Genomic DNA, 25,314 nt, shown 5'->3' with positions numbered 1-25,314 from the left:
ACAGATTCACGATTTCGAACCTTTGTTGAAGAATTTGTACGTCGCGCCATATCCTCGGTAAGTTTAAGAACTGTTTTCAGGAAGTATCGCCATGATGGTAAAGGAAGTTGCCATATAACCATAATTTATATTTAAATTTCTTTATTATCCTATCTCGTATAAAAGGATTAAATTTCAGAATACATATATAAGCTCCTAACGTAACCTTTAGCGTTAACAGATTGAAAATATCTAATACAAATTTGGTAAGAAAGCATTCAATATATTGCAAAACGTTATTTATTGCAAACAATTTTCCATGTAATACATGTTATACATAAATTCATTATATATAAGTATTAACACTTATATATATATATATATATATATATATATAAGTATTAATAAAGCGTATCATTAATATCACTAATATTTATAATAATATCACTAATATACTACTAAAATTTCATCTTTATTGAAATATCCATCTATCTGTGAATTAAGGGCTCATTTTTATTGTTTTTACCATTATTATATTTTTTATAGATACTGAAAAATGTTTGTAGAAAGCCACATTTTTAATTAATTACACATGAAAAATTTAATGTAATCAAAGTAAGTTTCAACTCAATTTGTATCAAATTAATATTAATCACGTCTTATTGCCTAAAAATAATATTATATAATTACGTAAGGTTAGCAGGTTTTTTTCTTACAATTCATGATATCAGATCTTAATTATTATTCGTATTGGTAAATAAGATTCGTAGTAAAATGTTGATAGTAATAACAATAGTAAAACTGAAAATGGTATTGAATTGTTAAGTCTTATAGAATTGTCTCATTGATACAATGATTGTTATTTTCACTCTTAGTTACGATGCCAGGTACTTTTGTTTCTTATTTAATTTACTTCTCTGAAGATCAAAGATAAGTGCGCTTATAACTTTTCAAATTTAAGACATAATTCAAGACAATTGTCATAAGTTACTAGTATCAAACAGTAGAAGATAATAATCGTATTATTAAGTGCATAATTTTATACATATATATATTTCAGTTAGAATCCATTATAATCCAATTGAATTTCATAATGCAAATATGTTTAGTAAAACTGATACGAGTGTAATAACATTATCACATATCAATACACATGGTATATTGTGTAGTCATATGTATGAACACTTTCTTTACTGTTTCAATATTTCGTGAACAGAATACATGAACTGGAGAAGATATTTTCATTTATAGATACCTTAAGTAATTTAAATCATTTTTTTGTTTACTCTCAGGGATTTCAGATACCTATTAACAATTTGTCTGATACATACGTAAACTATAAACAGGCATATGATGAATATAAGTAATAGTTATTACATAATTCGCATAGTAGCAAAAGTCAAACATATATAGAATAATTTGATTCCAGTTTTGTTTGTAAATATACTTTACAATTTGTTATATATAAACTGGCCACTACTTGTTACTATATTGTTTATATAGTACTACTCCCTCCTTATACATTATAATCTATTAGATACATAAGACAAATATAGAAGTAAACAAATTCAGATTAATGATACTAGATACAAATATTATATAGGTAACCTTCTTACCTATTAAGACTGATGGTTGTTATAGTTGTTGTCTGGAACTATTAAAGAATTTTAAAAGTGTGTCCTGTTATTAGCAATAAACTTAATCTTATACTGTAACTTATGTGAAATATAACTAATATATATGTTGAAAGATCAAAGCACCATGATAGTTTTACACAAAAATGTCAATCTTGATTGTTTCGTTAATTATTACAGCAGGTACTGCAAGTTGATCACACATATATTCTGCATATCCAGTTGATGGCAGACATAAGTCAGGATAGATCTAAAATTTTTCCTAAGTGTTCTTAAAAGTATTTAGAATGTAGCATATCCCACAAAAAGATTATTTTTACCTATAATTAAAAATTATAAGATATTAAAGTAATCTTAAATATTTTTAACACTAAATAATTTAAACTTACTTGTAAACTAAAATGATGGAATTTAATGCCCAAATACTTCTTGGCTGGCAAATACTACATAAAGGAAGCCATCCGCATCTTGTTCTCTCTGATAAAGTTGTGCCATAGTCATACTACCACTTGCCATACTTCTTTGGTTTACTAATAGGAAAAATGCCTGTGTCGGATGTAGCTGTAGTCTGCGTCTATTAGTTATTGTCAATAAATATTACTACTTATAAATTATATATTAGTTCTGTAAATAGTTTAGAAAATATTTAAAAATATACCTAATAATTTTAACGAATTCCGCCACTGTCAAAAAATCGGGTACTAAAAATTTGGATCTGTCCAATATAGGTAACTGTTTCTCTCCATAGTATCTTTCGACAATAATGGGTATCTTATTTGGATGTTGTCGTCTAATTAATTCCACATCAGCAGACCTTTGTGCTAAATTTTATGAACGAATTCTTAAAGATTATTAATGTTTCACAAAAGATAATATAATATTTCTGGATGTAATTTTTAATATTATTTAATTTATTAAAATTAATTTAAAGATATATTTACACGCAACTTTAAACGAATGTTACTCTGTACAAGATATTATTCATTTGTTATGAAGGGTACATGATTCAATATTATCAATAAAATAAAAGTATATCGAGCTATAAAGTAAGCAAAAACATCGCAGATATACTGTGCCGTTTGTTTAGATTTAGATTTGTCTGGTAATTTTAATTATAAAGATATTATAATTAATATAAGAAAACGTATGCTTACCGAACGAACGTTTTTCTTTAAATGATTTAGGATTTAAATTCATCTTGAATTCACTATGTGTTATTACGACGTTTAAAATGATATCAGCTGTAAGCATAAAAAGGTATTCTCAACGGACCAAAATGATGCCAATCTCAGACTGTTTTCAGTTTAAGCTAGGTTGAAGAAGACAATGCTAATATACGTCCACATTGGTATATGCTGCCCTCTTGCTACTTCTCAGTGGTTTTTGTATTCGACCACTTCTTCTCTCTCTTCCTATCCTTTGAAAACAAATTTCCGTCATGAATTGCACAATACAAAGATATACATCAAGTGAAATTTAATACTGTAATATGTATAACGGATTTATAGTATATAAAACTTTCTATGGTAAAAAGACTCTTTATTTGAATAGAAAATCAAATAATGGAATTGATTTGTTCAACAGATTGAGTCAGAAAAGATTAATAATTCCGTTTATATAATGCACGTAGCGCCCCAGCTATTGGCTAGTAGTTACTCTGAAATTATAATCTTTAGGGTTACTTTTGTATCATTATAGAAAATGTTTAAATTGAGCTGCTGAACTTGATACACGTAGTGAAACGATATGATTAATAGCTAGAATCTTTTTATTTTAATATTTGATGATTATGATTTTGTTTCCCCTATATTTTGAATACGTGGTTTTATTTACTTCTTCTAACTCGACTCATTGGACGAACTTAAATGAAATAATATCGCGAGCCACTTCACGGAGGAAATGGGAACTAAAACGTGGAAGAGATACCGAATCATCTAAAGTAACAGTCTAGTCTATGTCCTCCCTCTGTCTTTGATATAGGAATACGTATGGACTGTGGACACCTGTGCGTGCGGCAAGCACCAACTGTCTGTATACGTGAGAGTGCATGCGTGGGTGTCACAGCAGGCGTTTCTTTATGAATAGAGTAATGGTGCTCCCGCTTTGAGTGGTTCGCGAATCAGCAAGTGTGGATTTCTCAGTGAAAAGTTGTGCCGGAATTAAGTAAAAGAATTTAGTGCTATTAAATGCAGCCTCAGCAGCGTACCTATCGTTCTTCGGAATTGACTGTACAACTTGCTTGGTACACGCCGAACGTTCAGTACAAGGGAAAGGGATAACAAAAACATCTGTATTCGAAATATATAGATAGAGAAGGTACACAGAATCCACCATAGAAATGATAGACAATCGCATCTCGATAATCGTAGAAATCACGATAGAGGGATCTTTACCACGGGAAGCGTCATGCTACGTCGTCTAACCGCCGAAGATTCGCAAAAATCTCTCCCGCGAGATATCGCTTTTATTCTTCTTTCAAAACCGATAGCTAAATACGCGAGAGATCGTGCATCAGCCAGTTAGTCTGGCCGTTCATCCTTTTGCCTGGTCGTCTACCCCTTCTGAACCGTCCTGACACAACGTTTAACGGGGGTATAAAAAGAATAAACATGGTGGCGGCGTGAGAGAGATAGATAAGGAGAATCGCGAGAAAGGAGAAGGACGGAGAAAGAGGAAGGGTGGGAGAGAGAGAGAGAAAGAAAGAGAAGTCAGCCAGCTAGCTAGCCAGCCAGCCAGTCAGTGTGCCAGAAGCGACGAACTTCGTTTCGTGCTTGCCTTTGTTTCGATGAAAAATAATCTGTCGTTCCTGAACATCCACCCAACTTTTGCATTTATTCATTTATTATCGTCTTAACAAACGAGAACAAAGAGACGAAAGTAACAAGTTTCTCACGATTAACGCTGAGAGAGGACGTTTCGCTTGTAAACAGTTATCAAGGTGCGGCCACGTTCATCGTATTCGCGGTGTTTGCTTCGATTTTCATGCGTGCACGGGGTCCACGACCGAGCGTGTGAGAAATTCAGCATATTGTCTGGCAACGCGGTGCGGCTCGATTTCGATTTTGCAGTGTCGTCGTAGGTGTGATAATATGATATGTTGCAATCGAAAAAATTCGGCACGATTTGATGACGACGAACGTTCGCCGGATTGCTATCGCGAGGAATCTTCGTTCGAATTGATATAATGTGAACGATTTAGCTACGAACCACAGGGAATGTCGACGCATGTAAATAGAACACGTTCGTCCGTGATTATACGAATAATTAACTGCCCGAGAAGACTTGAGAAGCTGTACTTTATTAATTAAAATCTGTTAATAAAATTCTACTGCTAGAAAAGATATTCATCGTATACGACGTTCATAACCATCGAATGACTTTCCATCGATTATCAACGATCATTCGACGAGGACGATTTACTCTTAGAATCCTCTTCGCGACAAATCGTTCGAATCGAATCGTATATGGCTGTTCTGATTAACGGTTATTACGCTTCAAGAAAGGTGAATCTCGTCGAGAGTGAACATCCATTGTACGAAAAACGACAATGTTGTTACTTTGACAGAGCTTGACGTACATTCTATTCGAAAGTTTGTCTGTTGAAGAAACTTGAAAAAAAAAAAGGAGAAAGAGGAAAAGGAAAAAAGAAAATATTCAATGGAGCGAAGTCGTTCGTGTTGGCCGGCCTGGTGCCAATAACCTCCAGTCAGAGAGGTGGTAGACAGTTTTCGCACGATGCGTTTGCCCTCGTGCTTGATAGATTATAAAATTAGACGTTCGAAACTTCGTACGAAGGTAAAAGGAGCATCGCGTCGTTCCAATGCGGTAAAGAAGGTGGAGACACTGGCTGGTGATAACGAGCGAAGGGTCAAGCGACGAAGGGAATTAATACAAGTCGGATGAATAATTCTGAGGGGGGTAGACAGCTGTGCATGGTAGTCAGAAGTGACGTCAGTCGTGTTGGGTTCATAGTTCCTCTTATTTTCATCGTTCGAAGCCGCGCACACAGGCCGTGCACGAAGGGGTGACAACGAAAGTGGCGAACACGCGAAATAAATAAATAAAGAAAGAAAGAAAGAATATACCCGTCGACGACCACGTCGAGCTTTTTTAACGATCGACGATCGTCGTTCGCGCTCGCTACAACAAGAAGATTCATCACAATTTCTAGTCCGCTGCATTTACATCGAGAAGTCTTTTTTTTTTCTTCTTTCCTTTCTCGACGAAATATTTTTAGACGATCGATTGTATTTCAAGCCGCACGTGCGACCGCTTCATCGGCATCAGGGATCGAATCTTATTCGACACGCTCTTCTAAAGAATTAATGCGCATTTATCGAGCACGCATCGCAGTTTGTTCGTAATATGCTTCGTAAAGTCTTAGGAGAGTTAATTAATAATTTCAAGGTTCACTAAATAGTCGTCGAAGAGACAAAGTATAGAAAGAAAAGGAGAAGCATTTTGCACGTTGCAATTCAGCAGACACCGAGAACGAGACTGAAATTCAAATCGCATTAAATCCTTTAGTCGATTAATTTATTCGAGGCGAATTAACTTACACGAAAAAGCTAGTTAACGAGATCGGCAGATTGACTAGATTTACTCCTATATTATACATATATATTGTATACAAATATAAAATAAACTGACTTAGATCTGCGAACTTTGCAAAACGGGAAGAAAGATCGAAGTAAGGTGAGCAATAACAATCGCGTTTAACTAGTGTATCAATCTCAACGAACCAATATGTTTTTTATCCAAACGACAATACATCGTGACACGTTAGAAGAAATAATAATAGCCGAAATCACGAGAGAAAGAAGACCTTAGAGAAAGAAGACACCTTATCGATCCGTATCGGGGTACGAGTAATCATCCAATGATTGCTTGTTTCATTTCCTTCGATAAACGACCCGTTGGTCTGCCCGGGACGAAACACACGCTCGAACATCATCGTCAAATGGACACAAATGACTAGCTTAACGTTATCTTCGAGCACGTTCGAGATGCCCCGGTCTAGACCAAAACTGTTCGTACCCGCGAACGCGATCTCCACGCAGACTTTCACCGCTCCGACGAGCGAAAGCAATCATCTACCACCCCTGAAGAGTAACACGTTAGCTTTGAAGCAGTCTGCCAGTGAATCGTCGCCTAGTTACTTGACCCGCGCCAATCACATGGCTGGTACTCATCTGCCGAGCTTAAGTTCCAGCGCTAACAACAGCCTGCTCAGCCTGACCGGGAACTCGGAAAATTTAAACTTGAGCCTGAGCTCGCATACAAGCCACAACTCGAGCCACAATTCGAGTCACAATTCGAGTCATAATTCGAGTCACAATAATTCCAGTCATAACTTCACTCATAATTCCAGTCATAATTTCAGTCACACCACCACCACCACCACCACTACTACAGCTCACGAGTCTCAGCATACGCAGTCAAACAGTCAATCGAGCACCGCGTTGGTGGTGAAGAATGGATGTTCGAACGGAAGTTCCTGCGGCAGTGGTATACGTAAGCCGAAGACGATTACCGCCACGCCCGATGTCGTGCTGAAGATTTACGTGGATAAGCTGACGCCTTACGAGCACCATGAGATCTTTAATTATCGGCATATATACTTTATCGGGGCGAACGCGAAGAAGAGGCCGGGGATAATCGGTCGGCCTCATAACAACGGCTACGACAACGAACATGGTTCCTATATCCACGTGACTCACGATCACGTGGCCTACAGGTACGAGGTGCTGAAGGTGATCGGTAAAGGGTCGTTCGGTCAGGTTGTGAAAGCGTACGATCACAAGAAACAGGAACATGTTGCCTTGAAGATGGTCAGGAACGAGAAAAGGTTCCATCGTCAGGCACAGGAAGAAGTGAAGATATTGAGGAAGCTACGTGAACAAGATAAGGACGACACGATGAATATCATTCACATGTTCGATTCGTTTACGTTCCGTAACCACATGTGCATCACCTTCGAATTGCTCAGTATTAACCTGTACGAGCTGATCAAGAAGAACAAGTTCCTGGGCTTCAGTATGCAGCTCGTGAAGAAGTTCGCGCACTCGCTGCTACAGTGCCTCGACGCTCTTTACAAGAACAGGATCATTCATTGCGACATGAAGCCGGAGAATGTTCTTTTGAAACAGCAGGGACGCAGTGGTATCAAGGTAAGCGCATGCTGCTCTTTTTTTCTCCCTATACATTCATTTAAACTTTTATATATATTTCAGATAATGTACTAAAAATATACAGGAAATAGCACAGTCCAAAATTGTTTTTTTTATGCTTGATAGATAGAAGAAAAGTTTCTAAATTATATATATATATTATAATGATCATTTTTAATCATATTATATTCTACATAATTTTTGGTCATATTATATGATACAATCTTCAATCGCAGTAAATCCATTTCGACTTTTGAACGAACGAGGAATGCATATATTACTCAAGATTGGTAAAACCTCGTGAAAGTTCACAGAATTCGTATTCGTGAGAAATCTGGTCTTCACCCTGGCTTTTTTTCAATTTTTTGCCCAAACGCTTCGATTCGGGCAGGATAAACAGCTACCTCTCGTGTCAGTATCTAATACATTGTTCGTTTCGTGTTGGATTTTTACGCTCTTCGTTCGCCGAGATTAAACGGCGCGTCTCCTCTCAACAGACAGGGAACACAAGCTCGTCGTTAGCGTGAATACCGGCAGGCACAAGCGGAATAAGCGCGACAAGCTGGCTCGCGTGCTCAGATATGCTTTATACATACCATACTCTATACGTAGGTACGCAAGTACGTACTGTTGTTGGAAGAGATATAGCGTGATCGTAAAATTAGTCAGACTTGAAGGTACACGTGTTTCCTGAACGAAACTGAAATTCGAAAAGTTCTGAGGGAAAATAGTGCTCGAATAGCGTTAGAAGCATAAATCAATTTGGTATTAAAACGGTTCTTCGTATATAATGATTATTACAAGAATAGGAAGGTAACAAAGAGTTTACTATTGTATGATTATAATGAAAGGTTGTAAACAAAAGTTTTAAATGTTGATTTATAAATGACGATTGCAACTCGACGTTCAAGATGTTTCTATTTTAGATTGATTTCTAAATTGATCGCCGATCTTATATTTAGCTATATAATGTACTATATAATAAAATACTATAATTAATTTAATTTTTGCGAAGATTCATGTTGTTATTTTCGGAGGAGTGAAAAATAGCGTGTAAAGCAGCTAACTCCAAATAAGATTACAATTAGATGTATTATGAATAGCTTTAAAACAAAAAATAAATCACAATCCGGCATAATGCAAAGCAGTTGGAACCAAACGCAAAGATCATTTAAAAATTCTCCGTTTCTTTATTTTATAATTTTAATCTTCGCTTAATCAAGTAGGGTGTATTCATCGTTAATCACGTTCACCTAGAACCATTGGGTGATCATGCATCCTTCTTTCAGCACCTAATCTCAAACCATTTTCTCAGATTTGTAGCGCTCAACCACTTGTAAATTGTAATAAATTTGCAGTAAAATTGCACATAATATTATTATTGTTATTATTTGTTTAATTTCAACAATATCTAGAAATATGGATTATTCTACTCTATTTCTGCTTTATTACCGTCTTGTCCATCTTCCTTTTTCTTTTCTATTCACTGTTCCTTCGCGGTATCTCCCGTACAACACTTTTTCCAGGCTGCCTTTACTTGCGTATAATATAATTCTTACTAATTGATCGCACAAAATTAATTTTCAATTAATACCTACTACTCAGCTTACTTACTCAGCTTTACCACATGCGGTATTTCTTCTACAGTCAGTACATTCCTATACACCACGTGAAAACATGGATTTCGTGCACACAGATGGTAAACTACGGGATTACACAACAATACGCAAAGATTATCGTATTGACAAATGCAATCACGCACGCGTATGCAGAGACATACCACGTATAGGGACGACAGACGAGGTGTCCTTGTCTCCTGTAATAAGCTTTGAGAAACATGTACACGTCCAGGTAGCGTCGCTATTATCTCGCTGTGACGGTCTATAGAATTCGCACGCAATATCGTGAACTTTCCGACTGCTTGGTCGCTTTCTTCGCCGACCTTGCTAGGCCGAGCACGTTAAAAGTGTACATGCTTTGCTTTCGCATCGACGTTTTCCTCGACGAACTTCGCTGCAGTTTTCTCGAATTATTAACTACGCGATGACCCTGCTATAAGACTGAGTGATAGGTAGCAATAGACAGATATAAAAATCGTGTCGAGAATTCTTTTGCCAATGAAATGAACAGAAGATCGGTCCTTATCTCGTATGATTCGCAGCAGAAGACGTACTTTACGTAGGTCGATTTAGAATGTTCGAAAGATTCACGAAACAGATAGACATACGTAGCTGTTATACGGTGCAAAAATCTTAGCTTCGTTACTAAGCAGAAATGTTTCGTTTTCACCGACGAATAAAAAGATATTTGGCATTGCTTTAACCGTGTCATTGTATCATACAAAAAGAATTAAGTTCAAGAATTAAATCGATATTTTATCTATGCATACACACGTATACAATCGTATCGTTTATCGAAATTTATGTCCTTGTATTCGTTTCATATTGTCATTTTGTAAGTCGATCGAAACTATAAACGAGAATTACTATAAGAAGCTGCTTCCAGAGAACTATTTTAAAGAACTAGTTTCAAATTCGTTTCCACGTAACAGTATGTGGAAACATTCCTTAAAAGTACGTACGTTTAGTAGCCATTCTAAGACTATACCCAATATGCGTTTACTTGCAACTACAAGATCCTCTAACAGATGATCTCTGAGGCTTTTGCACGATAATGCTGTATACGCCGAAGCTTCCGGGTATAGGCTGTACTATAAGGAACGAGCGTAGCATCTTAGTTACCGAGAAACAGAAGTAGTGTGCCTGGAAAGAATGGCTCACAGCGTTGGAATAATTTGTTCGAGGAGTTGGAAAAGAACCGTTGCTACGAATATAATTAGCCAAGCTCGGTTTCGTTCGATAAACTATAAACTTTACTTAAACTGTGGAATTTGTCGAGCGTAACGTCGTAACATCGCGTTGTTGGTAAATTGAAAATTTTATTTTCCATTCTCCTTGATGCGTGTCATTATCGGTCTTAAATCGGCCTAATGAACTGGGGAAAGTGGTTGCGCGTCGAATCGGCGCGAAATCGCGATTAAGTTTCATTACCTGCCGGTAATGATATTCGTCAGTCGTTGAGCGATGTATAGTCACTCGAGCGCGTGGATTACAAATCTCGATGCATTATCGGATATTTTGAATAAGGTTTCGAAGAATGGCGCGTGGCGATGTATCAGGCGCGATCAACCGAGTGTGAATCGTATCTGAATAGGAGAAAATAAGTCAAATTTCTAGCAGATAGAGTATTCGCGCTGAACTTGTTGCTATCCTTCGTTTCTCTGCTGCTTTCGATAGTAGAAAAATAAGAGAAAAGAATTCATCTTATAGGAGAGAGAATTCTTTGCATCAGGCTCCCTCGTTCTTTTTCTTAGGTATAAAAGCGAAAACGAGTAGCAAGATTTTTTTTAAAATTTCGTAGAAATATCACACAGTGATTCGATATTAAGATTTAATAGTATCAAGTTAAGAAATATTATCGATTCTCGAATAATAAATAATATACGAGCGTTGGAAGTTTCGAACCTTAACATTCAAGGTTGAGCTTTTTTTAAAGCTCGATTGCAATTTTTTCTCAGAAACAGAATTACGATTATAGAGGGTTAAAATTAATTCTCTTTCATAAATTCGTTTCTTTCTCGTATACAATGAATTCTTTCGAAACTAAATTTAGAGTGTTGTGCGTCGAGGTACCTTTATCAAACATCGTGCCAAGTCTACGTTATTACAACCATGAATAATTTATAACGTATTATTCGATGATAATTCTGTTTTCTCAATTTGACTTTTCTAATATTTAAGTCCTAATATTTAACGCGTCGAGTTTCGGAGTATCGTTTCATCGCGCTTGAATATTCATCGATATTTCAGCTAGCACAAAGAAAAAAATTCCCCGAGGACACGTACAATATCACATTTTGCTTAATTATATTCCTTCTTCTTCCATGTTCCATTGTTCTTGACCGTATATACGATGGTTCGTTATCTCGTTCCTTTTCCTTTTTTCTTTAGAGCCTTGCCCCGCAGACGCGAGGCAGATTGAAAGGAATTTATTCCCCTTTTCATAAAGTTACACGGAGGAGCAATCGGTCGGACGCGTCGCGACGAACTCGTAAATTAGACGGCGCACGATGTTTGGCAAAGGAAGCCATAACTAGACTGCGGATGTTTGCTAATTTATGAGAAATTAGAATCTACAAAAATATATAGAGTTCGTACGAAGGCTGCAGAGGAACGACATGACAAGTGTTTTTTTCATTTTTTATTTTTTACTGGAGAGCAATACATACTGTTCAATTCTCTTCATCATTTTAAAAATATCGAAAAACATTAAACTGTTTCTTGTCTCAATGACAATACTTTCGGTTTTTACGATAATTTTTTAATAATTGTCTAGCCACTTTTAAGAGCTTTTTGTATCTCTGAACGTAACAAGTTGTTTTTTATTAATTGTTCCAAGATACTATGTTTTTTTTTAGTCATAAAAACGACTCGTGCTGGTCATCCTCTTCTTCATACAATCTGCACCAATGTATAAAATATTCAAAGTAAAATACTCGTTATAATATTCAGGGGACGAGACGAATTTTGATTGAGCGTCAGTTCCTTCGGTTATTTTTATAAACATCTGAATTTCCATAAACATCCGTAGTCTATCTATAACCAAAGAAGAAAACCTGACGACACGATTTATGTACATACTTCGTGGTTAACAGGAAGCTGAAGTTTATAGCAATTTACTGGAAAGGGTCACGATTTAAGAACTAGTATCCTAAGCAATTTGTTGCGTACTCGCACGATGATGATGTGGGTACTATGAATCAGGTTTATTACGATCATTTTCTTATATTATACATCACGTCATAATTATTCCGATCAGGTGAATCGTTTTATTTCGTTCGATGGTATATCTATCTTAATATTGAATAATTATACGCTTGACATCGAAGCTTCGAACTCCTCGCTAACTAAATTCTTTATTTCTCATTCACTCAGCGATCGTGATTCAAAAATAAGTAGGTACTTTGTTCCTCTAAACGTATTATAGTAAACTATAAAACTTAATCGTAACATATAAACGTAAGTGAATCGTAAACAGTGAAAAGTAAACTGTTATAGGTTTTTGCGATATGATTATCTGGATATGAATGAACGAAAATATCGATGATATAGAAATTGAAATAAACGAAGGAGAACCGGTAAGTTAATAAGTTTATTTTATAGGCCATTCGTTGATTTCTTGATTTTAATATCAGTTAGTGGCTAAGGTAGTTGGAAAGGAAATAATTTGTTTTGGATTAGACCGAACCGTTAGGTTCAAAGATATAAGCCTCTTAAAAGTAGCTCGCCCATAAGTTAACGAGGTTGCGTAAAAACCAAAGCTGCTGTCCGATATTTTAATACTATAACAGGCAGATAATATTTTTTAAATTACCAACAAGATAGACACATATTCAGTTCGAAAATCAAATAAAAAGACAGGTTTTTGATCGACTGACAGCGTATCGAATTCTATTATACTTGCTCCCTCATAAAAGCTACAAAATTTGATTCTTTCTTCCCTTGTAGTCTTAGGAAGACAAAAGAAGAGAACAGAAACGGACAAAATTTCTATCGATTCGATTTGACGTAAAATATCTTGTTTATTTGATATGCTCCATTAGCCACGTGCCTGTCCTCTGGCTTCCGGTAGCTCGTGCGAATCATCGATGTCAATGGTATCATAAACCTTCAGACGTTACGATTTACAACGCCTCTTTTAACATTGTTGGAGCTGAACGCGAATCAGTGGATCGAACAGCAACGAGAGACGGTTTCCTACGCGTTACGCTCATTCAGACGAGAATATCTTGTCGCGGCGTGTAGGAGAGACTCTCTGTTATTCGCCTCGCGCGAGAAATACGAATGATCTCACTTTCCAGATCGCATAACCCGTGACGGTAACAAGATCGGGCCAGAGTTTTCCGCGCGATTCGTTTCTATTCGATAAAAGCGTAGGAAGAATCGCACTCTCCTATATACGTATATTACTAGCGTTCCTTTCCTTTCCTTTCCTTCCGTCGTGGATTTTCCTGGAAGGTGGCCCCGATATATACTCGAAGTGGTCGCTGTACGTAATGTACTTTTGGAATATCCGTCAGATCGATACAAAGAAAGACCTCCGAGGTATCCATTACTATAGTAATCACGGGCAAATGGATCTGGTTCGACGTCAGTCCGACTGTCGCTATCCATTGACGAAATTTAATATTTATTACTAGAGCTTCGAAGGTGGTCATTATGACGACCGTTTTTTCGCGTTTCTTCCTTATTTTCGTATTCTTAGTCTTAGGACTTTGGTATACGACTTACGTATATAATGGTTTTCTTGTATTATTGTTGTAATATATATTTAATATAATTAACGTCTTAAGAAATAATGATATACGATGAGTTGTAATAATAACGTAAGGTGTAGCACGTGTATGTAGGTATTAGAAAACCGACATATTTGAAGCAAGTTTTGCAGGCAAAGCGGAAAATAACTTGCAAGCTTAGAATAAAATTATTTGCTAAACGCGTAGTGTTGCCGAAAAGAATAGATTTTAGGAAACAGTGAATGGTGAAATAATATTTTTGTAATTTCCCATCTTGGTTTAAATCATTTTGAATTATTCCATTTTCGAACTGCATGCGCGATATGAATTATAATTAATGCATAGCGCACGAATCATAATCTTTCCACTTGCCATGCAAAACTATAAAATACGATGAATTATAGAGTTGATGGAACATTTATAGTTTTATTCGATGGATATTTTCTGTATGTCTGTTTAAAATCATTATTATCGGTAATTCATCGCTCGTCTAATATGCAAAACGTTTGAAGTAAAGCGCTTTTATTATTTCAACCATTGAAAATTATACACCTATAAAACGATTTGATTTTTCATTCCGTATTCCGTCTGTATATTTTTATCGAATATTCGATGCTCCAATAAAATAAAAAATTAAAAAAAAAATCAGTTAGCCGATTCCCAAACGGATGAGAAATATTATTGAATATGAAACAACATTTAACAATAACGCTCGTTTATATAATATCTATACTCGGGCCAAAACATGATTATTATCAAGGGTATTACATACTAAAAAGTATATTATCCCCAAACGATTGTTATTAAGGCCATTTCCATCATTTTCTGAGTTCATTAACGGGACCTTAGATCTTATATAAAATGATTCCCGAGATTTTAACCTTAACATCTGTTCGACGTACGTTTTATCTCGAAAAGTGACAAGAAATCAAGACTAAAAAAACTCGTAACGACTGTTTGACCCTTCACAGGGACGACATTAATTTCTGTAGATCCGATCCTTTCTAATAGAACTGGAGAAAGCCAATTAATAATCTGAATGTCATTCTAGATACAATGCTCGATAAGTGATATTAGAGACGACATAAAATCCACGAGACTCGTTCGGGTGTCTATTATTCGTAATTAACGAAATCAACGTGATATTGCCGCGTGAGTAGTTCGCACATCGACGAATTGGCAGGTATTGCACCAGCGGTGTCGAAGTCTCGTCGAAAGTAGGTATTTTCAGCCTCTCAGTGGTCCCTCGTTTCTCTCTTTTCCTTCTTTTTTTTTTCTCTTTTTCTCCGCTTTCTGATGCTACAACGGCTGTCTGACACTCGAACGAATTATCAGCTGTGTTACTCTTGTTGCTCACCGGTTATTTTGAAACGAAAGATGGTTTAACCTTAGTGTAGACAACCAGGTACTCAGATACCAACTGTTGTATTTCTTTGAACAATTGTTTTACTCTCTAGTCTGCCTTGTACGATTAAACTAATATTATCGACATTTTATAAGGCATAAGTTACAACCGATGAATATCAATAAACGCTCTTACATGATAGTTTGGTAACCAACAAGTTTGGTAATTAACCGATTTACTAATATTACTAGTTGGTAAATCGGTGTGCAAGAGAGCCGTGGTGAAAATTTTAGCATCGAAGTTTATGTACGATAAAATGTTAAAACGTTGTGTAAGATAAAATATGAAAATGTTATGCAAGATAAAATATTAAAATGTTATGCAAGATAAAATACTAAAGCTTCGATCTTATACACTTGTTGGGTAACCGCAACATTTTGTTTGCCCACATAGGAGTTATAAATCGTGATGTGAATATAGGGTGGATATAAAACGTGGTTGCTTGAATTTGGGTTTAGCGTCTGGTGAAAAGGAGAGAAAAATGTAATACAGAAGGTGCATCGGTGTACGCGAGACATAATTAAAACGGTACTCACGATTAGATTAAGAGCGCAGAATTTGTGTCGAGTTGACGGCCAATTAATCGTAATATTGTTAAATCGACTTTTGGTAAGGGTTCGTGAATTCGATATAATCCTTAAGTACCCATTACTCGTAGTTACTCAACGGATATTGCGATATCGGTGGGGTACAACACATGCTCGAATCCACGCGTTTATCGTCGCGACCAACACGTGTACAGGTTGATGCAAAAAAGGAGTCTCGAGACTTGGTGAGATTTTTTCTTTTTTATTTACAATAACGTTTACCTTTTTAGGATATATTAATTAGGATTAGGACTCTGCTTAAACTAAACAACCACAAACTATATCTACATCTAATTGTACTATTCACTTCGTATCTTGTTACTCTGCGTTACACTCTCCTACTTTCGCTCTATCCTCTTCTTTCTTTTCCATTCTTTCCATCGTTCTCAATACAACTTCGTGAGATGTGATATTTGTCAAGAGAAGTGAAAAAAGTTCAACGAACATAGGATTTAAAATCAATTGTTTGGACGTTATATCAAGTTTTGCATTTATCTATCTATTGTTACATTTAAATGGAATACTCCAGTGAAAGATGAACGTAGCACGAGGAGGACCAAACAAATAGTCTCTTCGATCGCTGAATTTTATTTATTATTTGAAATTTATTTTTTACTATTTGCTCTCCTTCTACGTTTAGAATGAACGTACTTCTCTCCACATTTTTCATTCCTCTTACTAAAGTATAAACGCAGGGCATGTGGGATAAGAGAAGGGTCACCGCTTTGTTTTCAAATAATTTTAAAATGGAACAATATGCATATACGTATATACACATGTCCGTTTTAAATATATATACGCGATTATTTCTATCAAAGATATGAGAAATGGTTTGAAACAAAAGTTGTATGACGATAAATGGGGCATAATCTGGTGTAATTAGCTTATTTTGTAGATAGCTAATTAGAGGCGATATGAAAGTGTCGTACCTTTTTTCTAAGTGAAAAAACGCATAGTTTCAAATGCAGTAACCCACCCATCTCTGGAATTTTTTACAAAAATCGGTCATTAACCTATTTATGTCAAAAAACCATTAGTTTAGAAGATATTTTATTTATAAAAATATGTATGTAAAATACGTATATAAAAATATTTTGTTTATAAGAATATGAAGGTATGTTACCTTCATATGATGTCTATTTGGCCAACTACAAAAACAAATTAAATGCATCGGATTATATCCCCTTTGATACCATGCAACTTTTTGTCTCAAACGTTTTTTCGTATTCTCTATAGTTACACCAATAATCGCGTGTATATACCTAAAACGAACATACTGTATGTTTTTATTAATAGTTCATTAAATCGTGTCAGTCACGCGTAGTAGAATATGGTAATGATGAAATGACTACAAAGTAATGTGGCGATAAAACAAAAGAAAAATTCACACAAAATCTCAGAGCCCATTTTTTCTGTAACACCTTATATACCCACGTTTATTCGCTGGTAGTCGATGCACATGATAGGCGTATTAAACGACGATAGAGACGCACGCACGTGTTTGGACGACTCAATTTTGGCTTTCGTGTTACACGATGAAACTCTAGTGATTACATTTCGATGGAACAACAACCTTCGACAGTGGCGATGCTCTTCGATCCATTTGTCATTTTCCTTTGAGTTGCAACGCGCTACTAAACGATGATTACTACGCTACACTTACTTGTTGAACGATAACACGCAATTAGGTCAGAGCAATCGTTGTTTAAATGTATGTACACGGGCTTATCTCGCACCCAAATATACAGGCTGTAATCACTAGACGTCTGGCTGGTAAAAGTAAAAACAGGACGACGCAAACCGTCGTTACGCGGTGGCGTCTGTTGCTTGGAAAGGAAGCAGATGTTCTTTGAGTAAAAGGAATCCTTAAATGTGCACGTTAGATGCACATTTTTGGTTGTTACTTTTTCTCCCTATGTTTTTATGAGGGAATATAAAACGGTAAATCCGCGCGAAGAAGCGCGTGTTACAAATTTTAAGAACCTAATCAAACACTCGTTAAGCAAGGAATTAGACTAATAAGCTTGAGAGCGGTGGTCAAACCAGAATAACTGAAAAATGAGAATTTTTTATTCCGGAAACGTACAATGTATTAATGATTGTGCAAATATGAAAGCAACTTTTTCCTTCCTAAATAGCAACTAGGACGTTACAACCGTAATTGAGGAACAGCTTGCACGCTGCCTATCGAAGGGACTATTTGCATGTTCACGAAGATTACTTAGATAGGTAAAGACATTAGTACATCGTGCGAATTATCGAATGGGCATTTCGAAGACGTATGATGCTCATTTTTCAAAGACTGTTTAAACGTAGACGCAAGTTTTAGGGAACTTTAAGAAAGAATTTGAACATGTTGTGGTCGATTCTTTCATTGGAAAGATATTAGGATCATGTCTGAGGCATGCAGTAAGATCAAAATGCAAGTCAACGAATAGTAGTCGTACATTTTCGTTTCCTGAACTGCACGTAGCTACACAGTCTCTTCTACAATTGCCTCTTGTTTATTAAAGATGTACACTAGGGATTTCAAAAAATAAGCGAACTCTCTCATTAATTTCATTATATTTTGTATTTTTAAAGGATATCAATATTCATAAAATTAGAGGAATTACTTATCACTCAACCTTCTAAAAATACAAAATACGAAAAGAAGCAATGGAAAAAATAAAATATATTTTACGAAAGCTATAAAACAAGAATGAAGAAGAGCGAATTAAATTAATTACTACAAACTAAGTACTAATGAAGAACGAAGAGAATACGAATAAATTATGGAGCGAAAACGAACTCAGACAGAGAACAGCATTATCCCAGTAGTTTGTCTGGCGTTTCTTCAAGTTCGGAAATGAGTTTCCGAAGAGTACCTGACGTCGCTTAAAACATCCTTCGACCCTTTATTTCATTCTCCATTGTCACGGCGAATGAGCTTCTCGTTGAACGAGCGTTGGGAGTCGAGAAAAGTTTCGCAACGAAATACAAAAAGCGGCAAGGCCCTGTCGAGAGGCAAAAAAGGCGAAACGAAAAAACAGTAGAAAAGAGGATGATCGTTCGTCCTGTTTATCGGAAGAAGGGAAAGGCCGTCGTAGAAACGAATTCAAAAATAGATGTTGGGGAGCGAACGTGTAACTTATATTTAGGCTGGGAAGTGAAGATGTACAATGTGGGAGTAATGCTTAAACAGAAAGTAGAGAGCCTTTAAGTTGCCACCATGGGAACAACCAAGATGTAGCTTAATCCACGTATAGAAGATTCAAATAAATATTATTCCAAGATAACGATTAATTCGATATCTGGATAATCTTCGTGTGTATGATCTTTGCAATAGCCTTTTCGATACGACAATTGGTTCACACGGTACTCGAACATAATCGTCGAAAGATATGTGTGACGATAGGTCTACCATTGAAAAGAAAAGGGGAATGTGTTTTAGGATTTCTAAGAGGACGAAAATATATTTTTCAATATATGTCACAAGTTTATATTTTCTCATATAAATCAAAATAAGGCATCGTTTCATTCTTCATTTTATTCTGCATCACTCTCAACTTTTACTTGTAATTTTAAGTAATATATAACGCGTTAAACTCTAGAAACATGAAAACCATTTTTTCCGCTGTGCACCTCAATTTCTTTAATAACCACTGTGAAACTCGAGAAATTTGTAGTCACGATGCGACATAGCCAGTGATAAAGAGCATATACCGTAGCGTACATAAGGAAATGTTAAACACGCAATTCATTGAAATTGACTTTGGCCTTTTTTCCGCTGAATGATGAACGCGTCACGTAAGGAAGATAATTGTTAAAGTAGAGTTTCCAGCTTTATAAAGTCGAATGTATTGTTTTTCATTTAGGTCTCGTTTTATATTTTTAATATTTTCCTCCTATTGTTCTAAATAGCCTGCACGAGCATTAGTTATTTTTAAAAAATCCATTTCTTTTTTAAAGTATCGACGAGCGTCTACGTTGTTCTTTTTACTCGTCGGCTCGAAATGTGAAAATAATCTTGCTGCACGATCGTGACGTTAGCATGCGTTAAATCACGTGAAAGTGGAAGGAAGGAATCGGTCCCGTCGATTTCCCGTGCGTCGCGTTTCTACATTTTATTCCGAAACGTTTTAAATAGCGATGGCCGCAATTATGCGGAAAACAGGATAAATATACTTAAACGAGGCACGACGGCCTAAATGTAATTGGCGAGGAGGCACAGGAAGGTGGCTCAAAGGCATGAGGAAGATGCACGAACTAGCGGCGGCTCGGTTATAAAAATAGGGAACGAATAGGTTTCCTCTGTTCACTATTAATAGTGTGGTGCGTCGATACTCGACGACTTTAATCCACGAACTCTGGTTTATCAGAAATTTACGTCACCGCCTAGACGTGCTGCAGTCTCTAGAATAACAGTTGCATATCATTCTTCCTTTTTCTCGATTGTTTGCTTATTTATTTGCTCTTACCTCTCTACATCTATACAAGTATACTTGGAGAAGTTTAAAGATACTTAAGTTGAATAAATGTTTACCGTTATTCCTCGAATTCGAACAAGTGTATTTTAACGTGAATTATTTTATTTATAGGTTTTATTAATGGATATTCAAAGATCGATTTATAATCATGTTCAGACGCGAAGCGATAGGAACGCGATTTTATTCGGACGAAGAAACATTGTGACATAAAATTAAATGTGACTGTTTGTACGTGATGTGTGTTTGATATATCCAGATATTGTGAAAATTTTATTCATTCAGAAAATTTTACGATACTTTTGACTGGCAATGTCAACATATTTTGGTAGTAAAACTTTCTGAAATTAATGTTTCGTTTGTTTGAAGAGATGAGATTTATAAAATCATTTATTATTGAAAATAATACAGGCAACGTCAAAACATCTAATATCATAAAGATAAAACAAAGTTATGTGGACATGTTTGAACAAACACGCCTGTCCAAACAATGTCCTGTTAATCCGTAATCAGGATTTGAAATTTATTTTATAATAGAATTTCTTATTTTTATCGAAAGAACTAAGAAACCTTGTTCTCATTCATTAGCTCCTCAAACAGAATTTACTACCTTTTACGAGAATTTTTCTGTTTGTGAACAGTATAACGAAGTTTCCTTTTCCTATTATCGTCTAGTAATAACGTTATTTCAGAAATATAGTTCGTTTAAAGAAAAATGTGAAGACATTATCAAACAATAGCTATTGACTGGTAGTATAACTGATAATATAAACAACAAGTACGTTTGTCTCAATAAATTGCATAAACCAATATTCACTCTTAAATATCGTACAAACTAAACTGAATTTTAATTACACAATCTTAAAATTTACTTCATTAGGGATTTGATAAAGAAATTTAGAAACTCTAGAATTTAAGTGTAATTTAATGAAAAATAGTAGAAAAAGCCTTAACAGATGAGTATACATATCGCTAAACAAAATAGTTACATACATTAATCTGTATGCCACGGTAATTTAACAAATGCAATCACCAAGTAATTTAAGAGACTCCATATAGTTTGTGGTAATGGCAAAGATATGAAGGACCGTAGTTAAGGGTTAATGAGTTTTCCACAACAACCACATATACCGGTACTTTGTCTTACGGTTTTGTTACAGTCTATGCGAACACGTGCGTACACAGAGAGCAGGTCAGTGGACTCTAATAGATAAAAATAGCGGAAGAAAGCAAGGGGAATCAACTCGGTGATTTTTCGGGACGTGTCATTCCTTTTATCTTGATGTTCAACGAATTCCCGTTGCGCTCGAATATACGTATTGGATGAAATATTTAAAGACTTATCGGAGAAAATTTTTATGAGTACATATATTGTAACGAGATACGACAATCTTGATTACACTGGCCAAGTTCGAAATGAAACTAAAAATATATATAGGAACCACAAGATATTTAATTTTTAACATATTTATGTTCGACACAATCCCTCGTACTGTATATGTTAATTTTTTAATAAGTTTATATTTCCAGCAAACGTCTTGCAACCTTCATATAGATAATCTAGATAATCTTCCTGATTGTTTTTAATTTTACTAATGTAACTTATATTCGATACCCGTGATAGTCGTGTCTCGTTGTAGCACTAGTGAAATATGAACAAATTTCTATGACACACACAATATATAGCCATTAAAATATCCGTACAAGCATTCAAATACTTTCATGAGTCATTATACATGTAGCAAGTTTTACTATATGTTTCGCGTTTTGTTAAAAAGCGTTCTATTCGAGTGACGACCGGCACGGAAGCAGCCTGGATATTTACTCGCGTCGTTAATGGAAAAATGGGCGAAAGCGTGAACATGAAATTGCAGCGCGTGCAGAGTACAGCTTGGGTTCGGCTCGTGGCAGGCTCGGTTTCCAACGTATACATATTTTTTTCTTCCGGCGAAAGAAAGAAAAAGAACAAATTCGTTAACGCGCCAAGCGGGCGAGAACCGGTTCGTTGAAATTTTTCCCGTATTAAAAACTTCTTAATTACCATTCGGCTTTTCTTTCTTTCTTTTTACCTCGGATCGGGAATTTCACCTGTGTGTTCGTACGGGTTGCGCACTTACGGAATTGCAGTAAAAATAGTTCACCGGCCTCGTTTTAATGCATCGCTCAAAATAATTAGTGACTCGCCAGGCTCGAATCGGTTTATCGATACTCAAGGTGTTTCTTGAAGTTTTTCTCGAGTGCCTTAAACGTTTGATAAAACAGGCATATACATGATACGTTACACTCGTTGAAGTTGTACACTTGTGTCACATTTCCACACACTTCCTTTTTACTTTTCAACATGGTAGAACTGCATTGCAAATGTTTGTTTGATCTCATTTATTGAAACGGAACTCTGTAATTATCAGTCTATTACTATTTACTGTTATTACAGTATTATGATACAAATAACTGGATATGTAAAATCGTGTTTCTATTTCAATAAATATAAAATAAAATACAGACTTAATTTTTGCAGAAATATTCGCATTTTTGAGCGAAAATTTTTTAGTAGCTTCGATTAAATTAGTTTCTGATGTTAGATAAACTTATTGAATTATTTGAACAAAGAATAATCGGTGAATTCTTATTGTAATAGAATTTTATTTGTTTGAACCTTTAGAAAGAAGTTTAAAGAATTCTCTCCTTAAAAGGAAATTTTCGCCATTATATCAGTTCATTTTATCGAATAACAATGTTCCCATTGAATCCGATAAAAGTATTATCTATTGGCAATCGTGAGTTTTATTTGTCATAAATGTTATTCGTATAGCATATATGTATGTCCCAGTATTATTGTATGTATTTTACTGGAGTTTCTAAGTAATCGCATCTTGGTATGCTAAGGGTTAATAGGAGTTCACGTTCGGATAAATGGACACAATCTATGTAAGTTCACTCAGTCGTGTAGTAATTAAAATTTTCTTCCAATAGACAGGATTCTACCGCATCTAAACATGAACTCCCATTACTTGAAGCAAAGCTCGATAGCAGATAAAATGCTATAGAAATCTCCTATACAAACTGATTGTCCCTAGATTGGTTAAATTGAACGTTTAATTTTCCTATACTTGGCGTTAGGAATTTGAAGATCGATCAGGAACCTGATCCCCTAATTGTTTCGTGCAACATGTAATTTAAAGGCTATTAAGATGTCTGGCTTGTAAATAAGATGTGACTTGAGATTCAATAAGCGCACACGTGTATCACATGTTTAGCGTTTCCATCGCTGAATGAACTACCCGGCTCTCTTCATTGTTCCAAGGCTAATTGAGCTGCGCCCACTTGAAGTGTCGTTACACGAGCGATAGCACTTCCGTGGTACTTAAATCAGAACGTAAAGTGGTCGCGCGTAAACGGTGTTCCATGCGGTTTCAGGTTTTACACTCATTTTTACAGTTAAACGGTCGCCGTTTTTTTGCCGACCTATGAACAATAGCGTTTGATCCTACGTATGAAAAATACTGCCAGAGGAATTTCTCGAAATACCGTGGTTCGCCGAGCTATTCGAACACTCGTACAGATCTTTCGTGAATATGATACACGAAACATTCTGAAATTTCATTATTGCGTTGATTATCACGATCGTATTGATAAAATTCGAAATAAATTAATTTTTGTATTAAATATGCACATCTACGGTAAACATGTCGTAACGTCAAGGTACATTTTCGGATTTGCATTTAAATTTTACCAACGTAATCATGGCAGTTGCGTCTCATTACGGTGCTAACAAAATTTCAAAATGTTTTATATAACGAAACACGCAGATAGGAGTCTTCTGTGGTAAGTGTTGGAACAAATATTACTTTCGTGGGTCACCGCAATGATTCTCACTCTATCGAATCCTGGATTTTTTCACTCTCAACTCTCCTATGACTCATAAAGTTCTCGTTTCATAATCATATCACATTTTTATGATTCTCACAAGCGTGTAGTCGGATTTTCACATATCTCGTACGTAATTCGCACATTAAATCTTCAATCATTCGCTATTGTTACACTAGCGTAAACGTTTATTCTCTCGTTTCTGTATTATTCGTCGTTCACGCGATTATGCTCACTTTCGCACGAACGTATTTCTTTTTTCTTATTCGTTTGAAGATTGCTAGATATACCGCGCGTATCTCCCTACTGTGTGTTTCAAGGAATTTATTAGCTGGAAGTTTGTTTTCGTGAACCGTGATCGAGCAAAGTGGTTGTTTTATTCGAGTTGGACTTTCTCGTTGGAGAATGAAGATTATTGGAATACACCGGTATAACAGCTTGTCTCGTACATACTTACGAGAACCACGTTGCTCGATTAATGTACACAACCGTTTCTCGTTCGTCGTGTTTCGTACGCTGTATAAAGTCGAGTCGTTTTGCAATCGACTCGATTCCTGCCGCTTCCTCCCATAAATCTTTTACGTGTAATTTATTCCTCGATCGATCGCGCGTATTTTATTTTCGAGTAATCAGCATTTTCGAGGCATGTAGCTAAATGAAGACCACACAGGAAAAACGCTGTAAGTGCACTAAGTGGTGGGAAGGTAGAGAAAAAAAAAAAAAACGGAAAAGAAAGACGATGGTAGAGGAACAAGAAGAACACAAGGAATGAAAGAAAGATTAAGGAGAAAAGAAGAGGAAGGAGAGTAAGGCTAAATAAAGCTACTAGGAGTATGAATCTACCTTTGTAC

General features: G+C 35.8%; 2 protein-coding genes across 3 annotated transcripts in view; one reads left to right on the top strand and one right to left on the bottom strand.

Moving 5' to 3' along the window:
* Positions 1 to 536: 536 nt before the first annotated feature.
* On the bottom strand, positions 537 to 2,933 carry LOC139989228 (microtubule-associated protein 1 light chain 3 alpha). Of its 2 annotated transcripts, XR_011800292.1 has the most exons (5): positions 2,768 to 2,933; positions 2,272 to 2,434; positions 2,003 to 2,187; positions 1,596 to 1,933; positions 537 to 1,509 (listed from the first exon to the last, which is right to left on the bottom strand). XR_011800292.1 is itself a non-coding variant. In XM_072007383.1 (4 exons), the coding sequence occupies exons 1-3, from the start codon at positions 2,862 to 2,864 to the stop codon at positions 2,025 to 2,027; spliced, it is 423 nt and encodes a 140-aa protein (XP_071863484.1). In that variant the 5' UTR covers positions 2,865 to 2,933; the 3' UTR covers positions 537 to 1,933; positions 2,003 to 2,024. The 2 variants fall into 2 exon arrangements, 1 of the variants encoding a protein (XP_071863484.1); XM_072007383.1 differs by having other exon boundaries at positions 537 to 1,933.
* A 629-nt stretch (positions 2,934 to 3,562) lies between these two features.
* LOC139988938 (dual specificity tyrosine-phosphorylation-regulated kinase 2) overlaps positions 3,563 to 25,314 on the top strand; it is a 38,818-nt gene continuing 17,066 nt past the window's right edge. Inside the window, exon 1 of the mRNA XM_072006748.1 lies at positions 3,563 to 7,783. Within this exon, the coding sequence (XP_071862849.1) occupies positions 6,584 to 7,783 (1,200 nt within the window). The 5' untranslated portion in view covers positions 3,563 to 6,583. The remainder of the gene's footprint in view (positions 7,784 to 25,314) is intronic.

Source organism: Bombus fervidus, chromosome 7 (genome assembly GCF_041682495.2).
Source record: "Bombus fervidus isolate BK054 chromosome 7, iyBomFerv1, whole genome shotgun sequence".
In the NCBI taxonomy this organism is placed as follows: Eukaryota; Metazoa; Arthropoda; class Insecta; order Hymenoptera; family Apidae; genus Bombus; species Bombus fervidus.
This window is presented reverse-complemented; position numbering and strand designations above follow the sequence as displayed.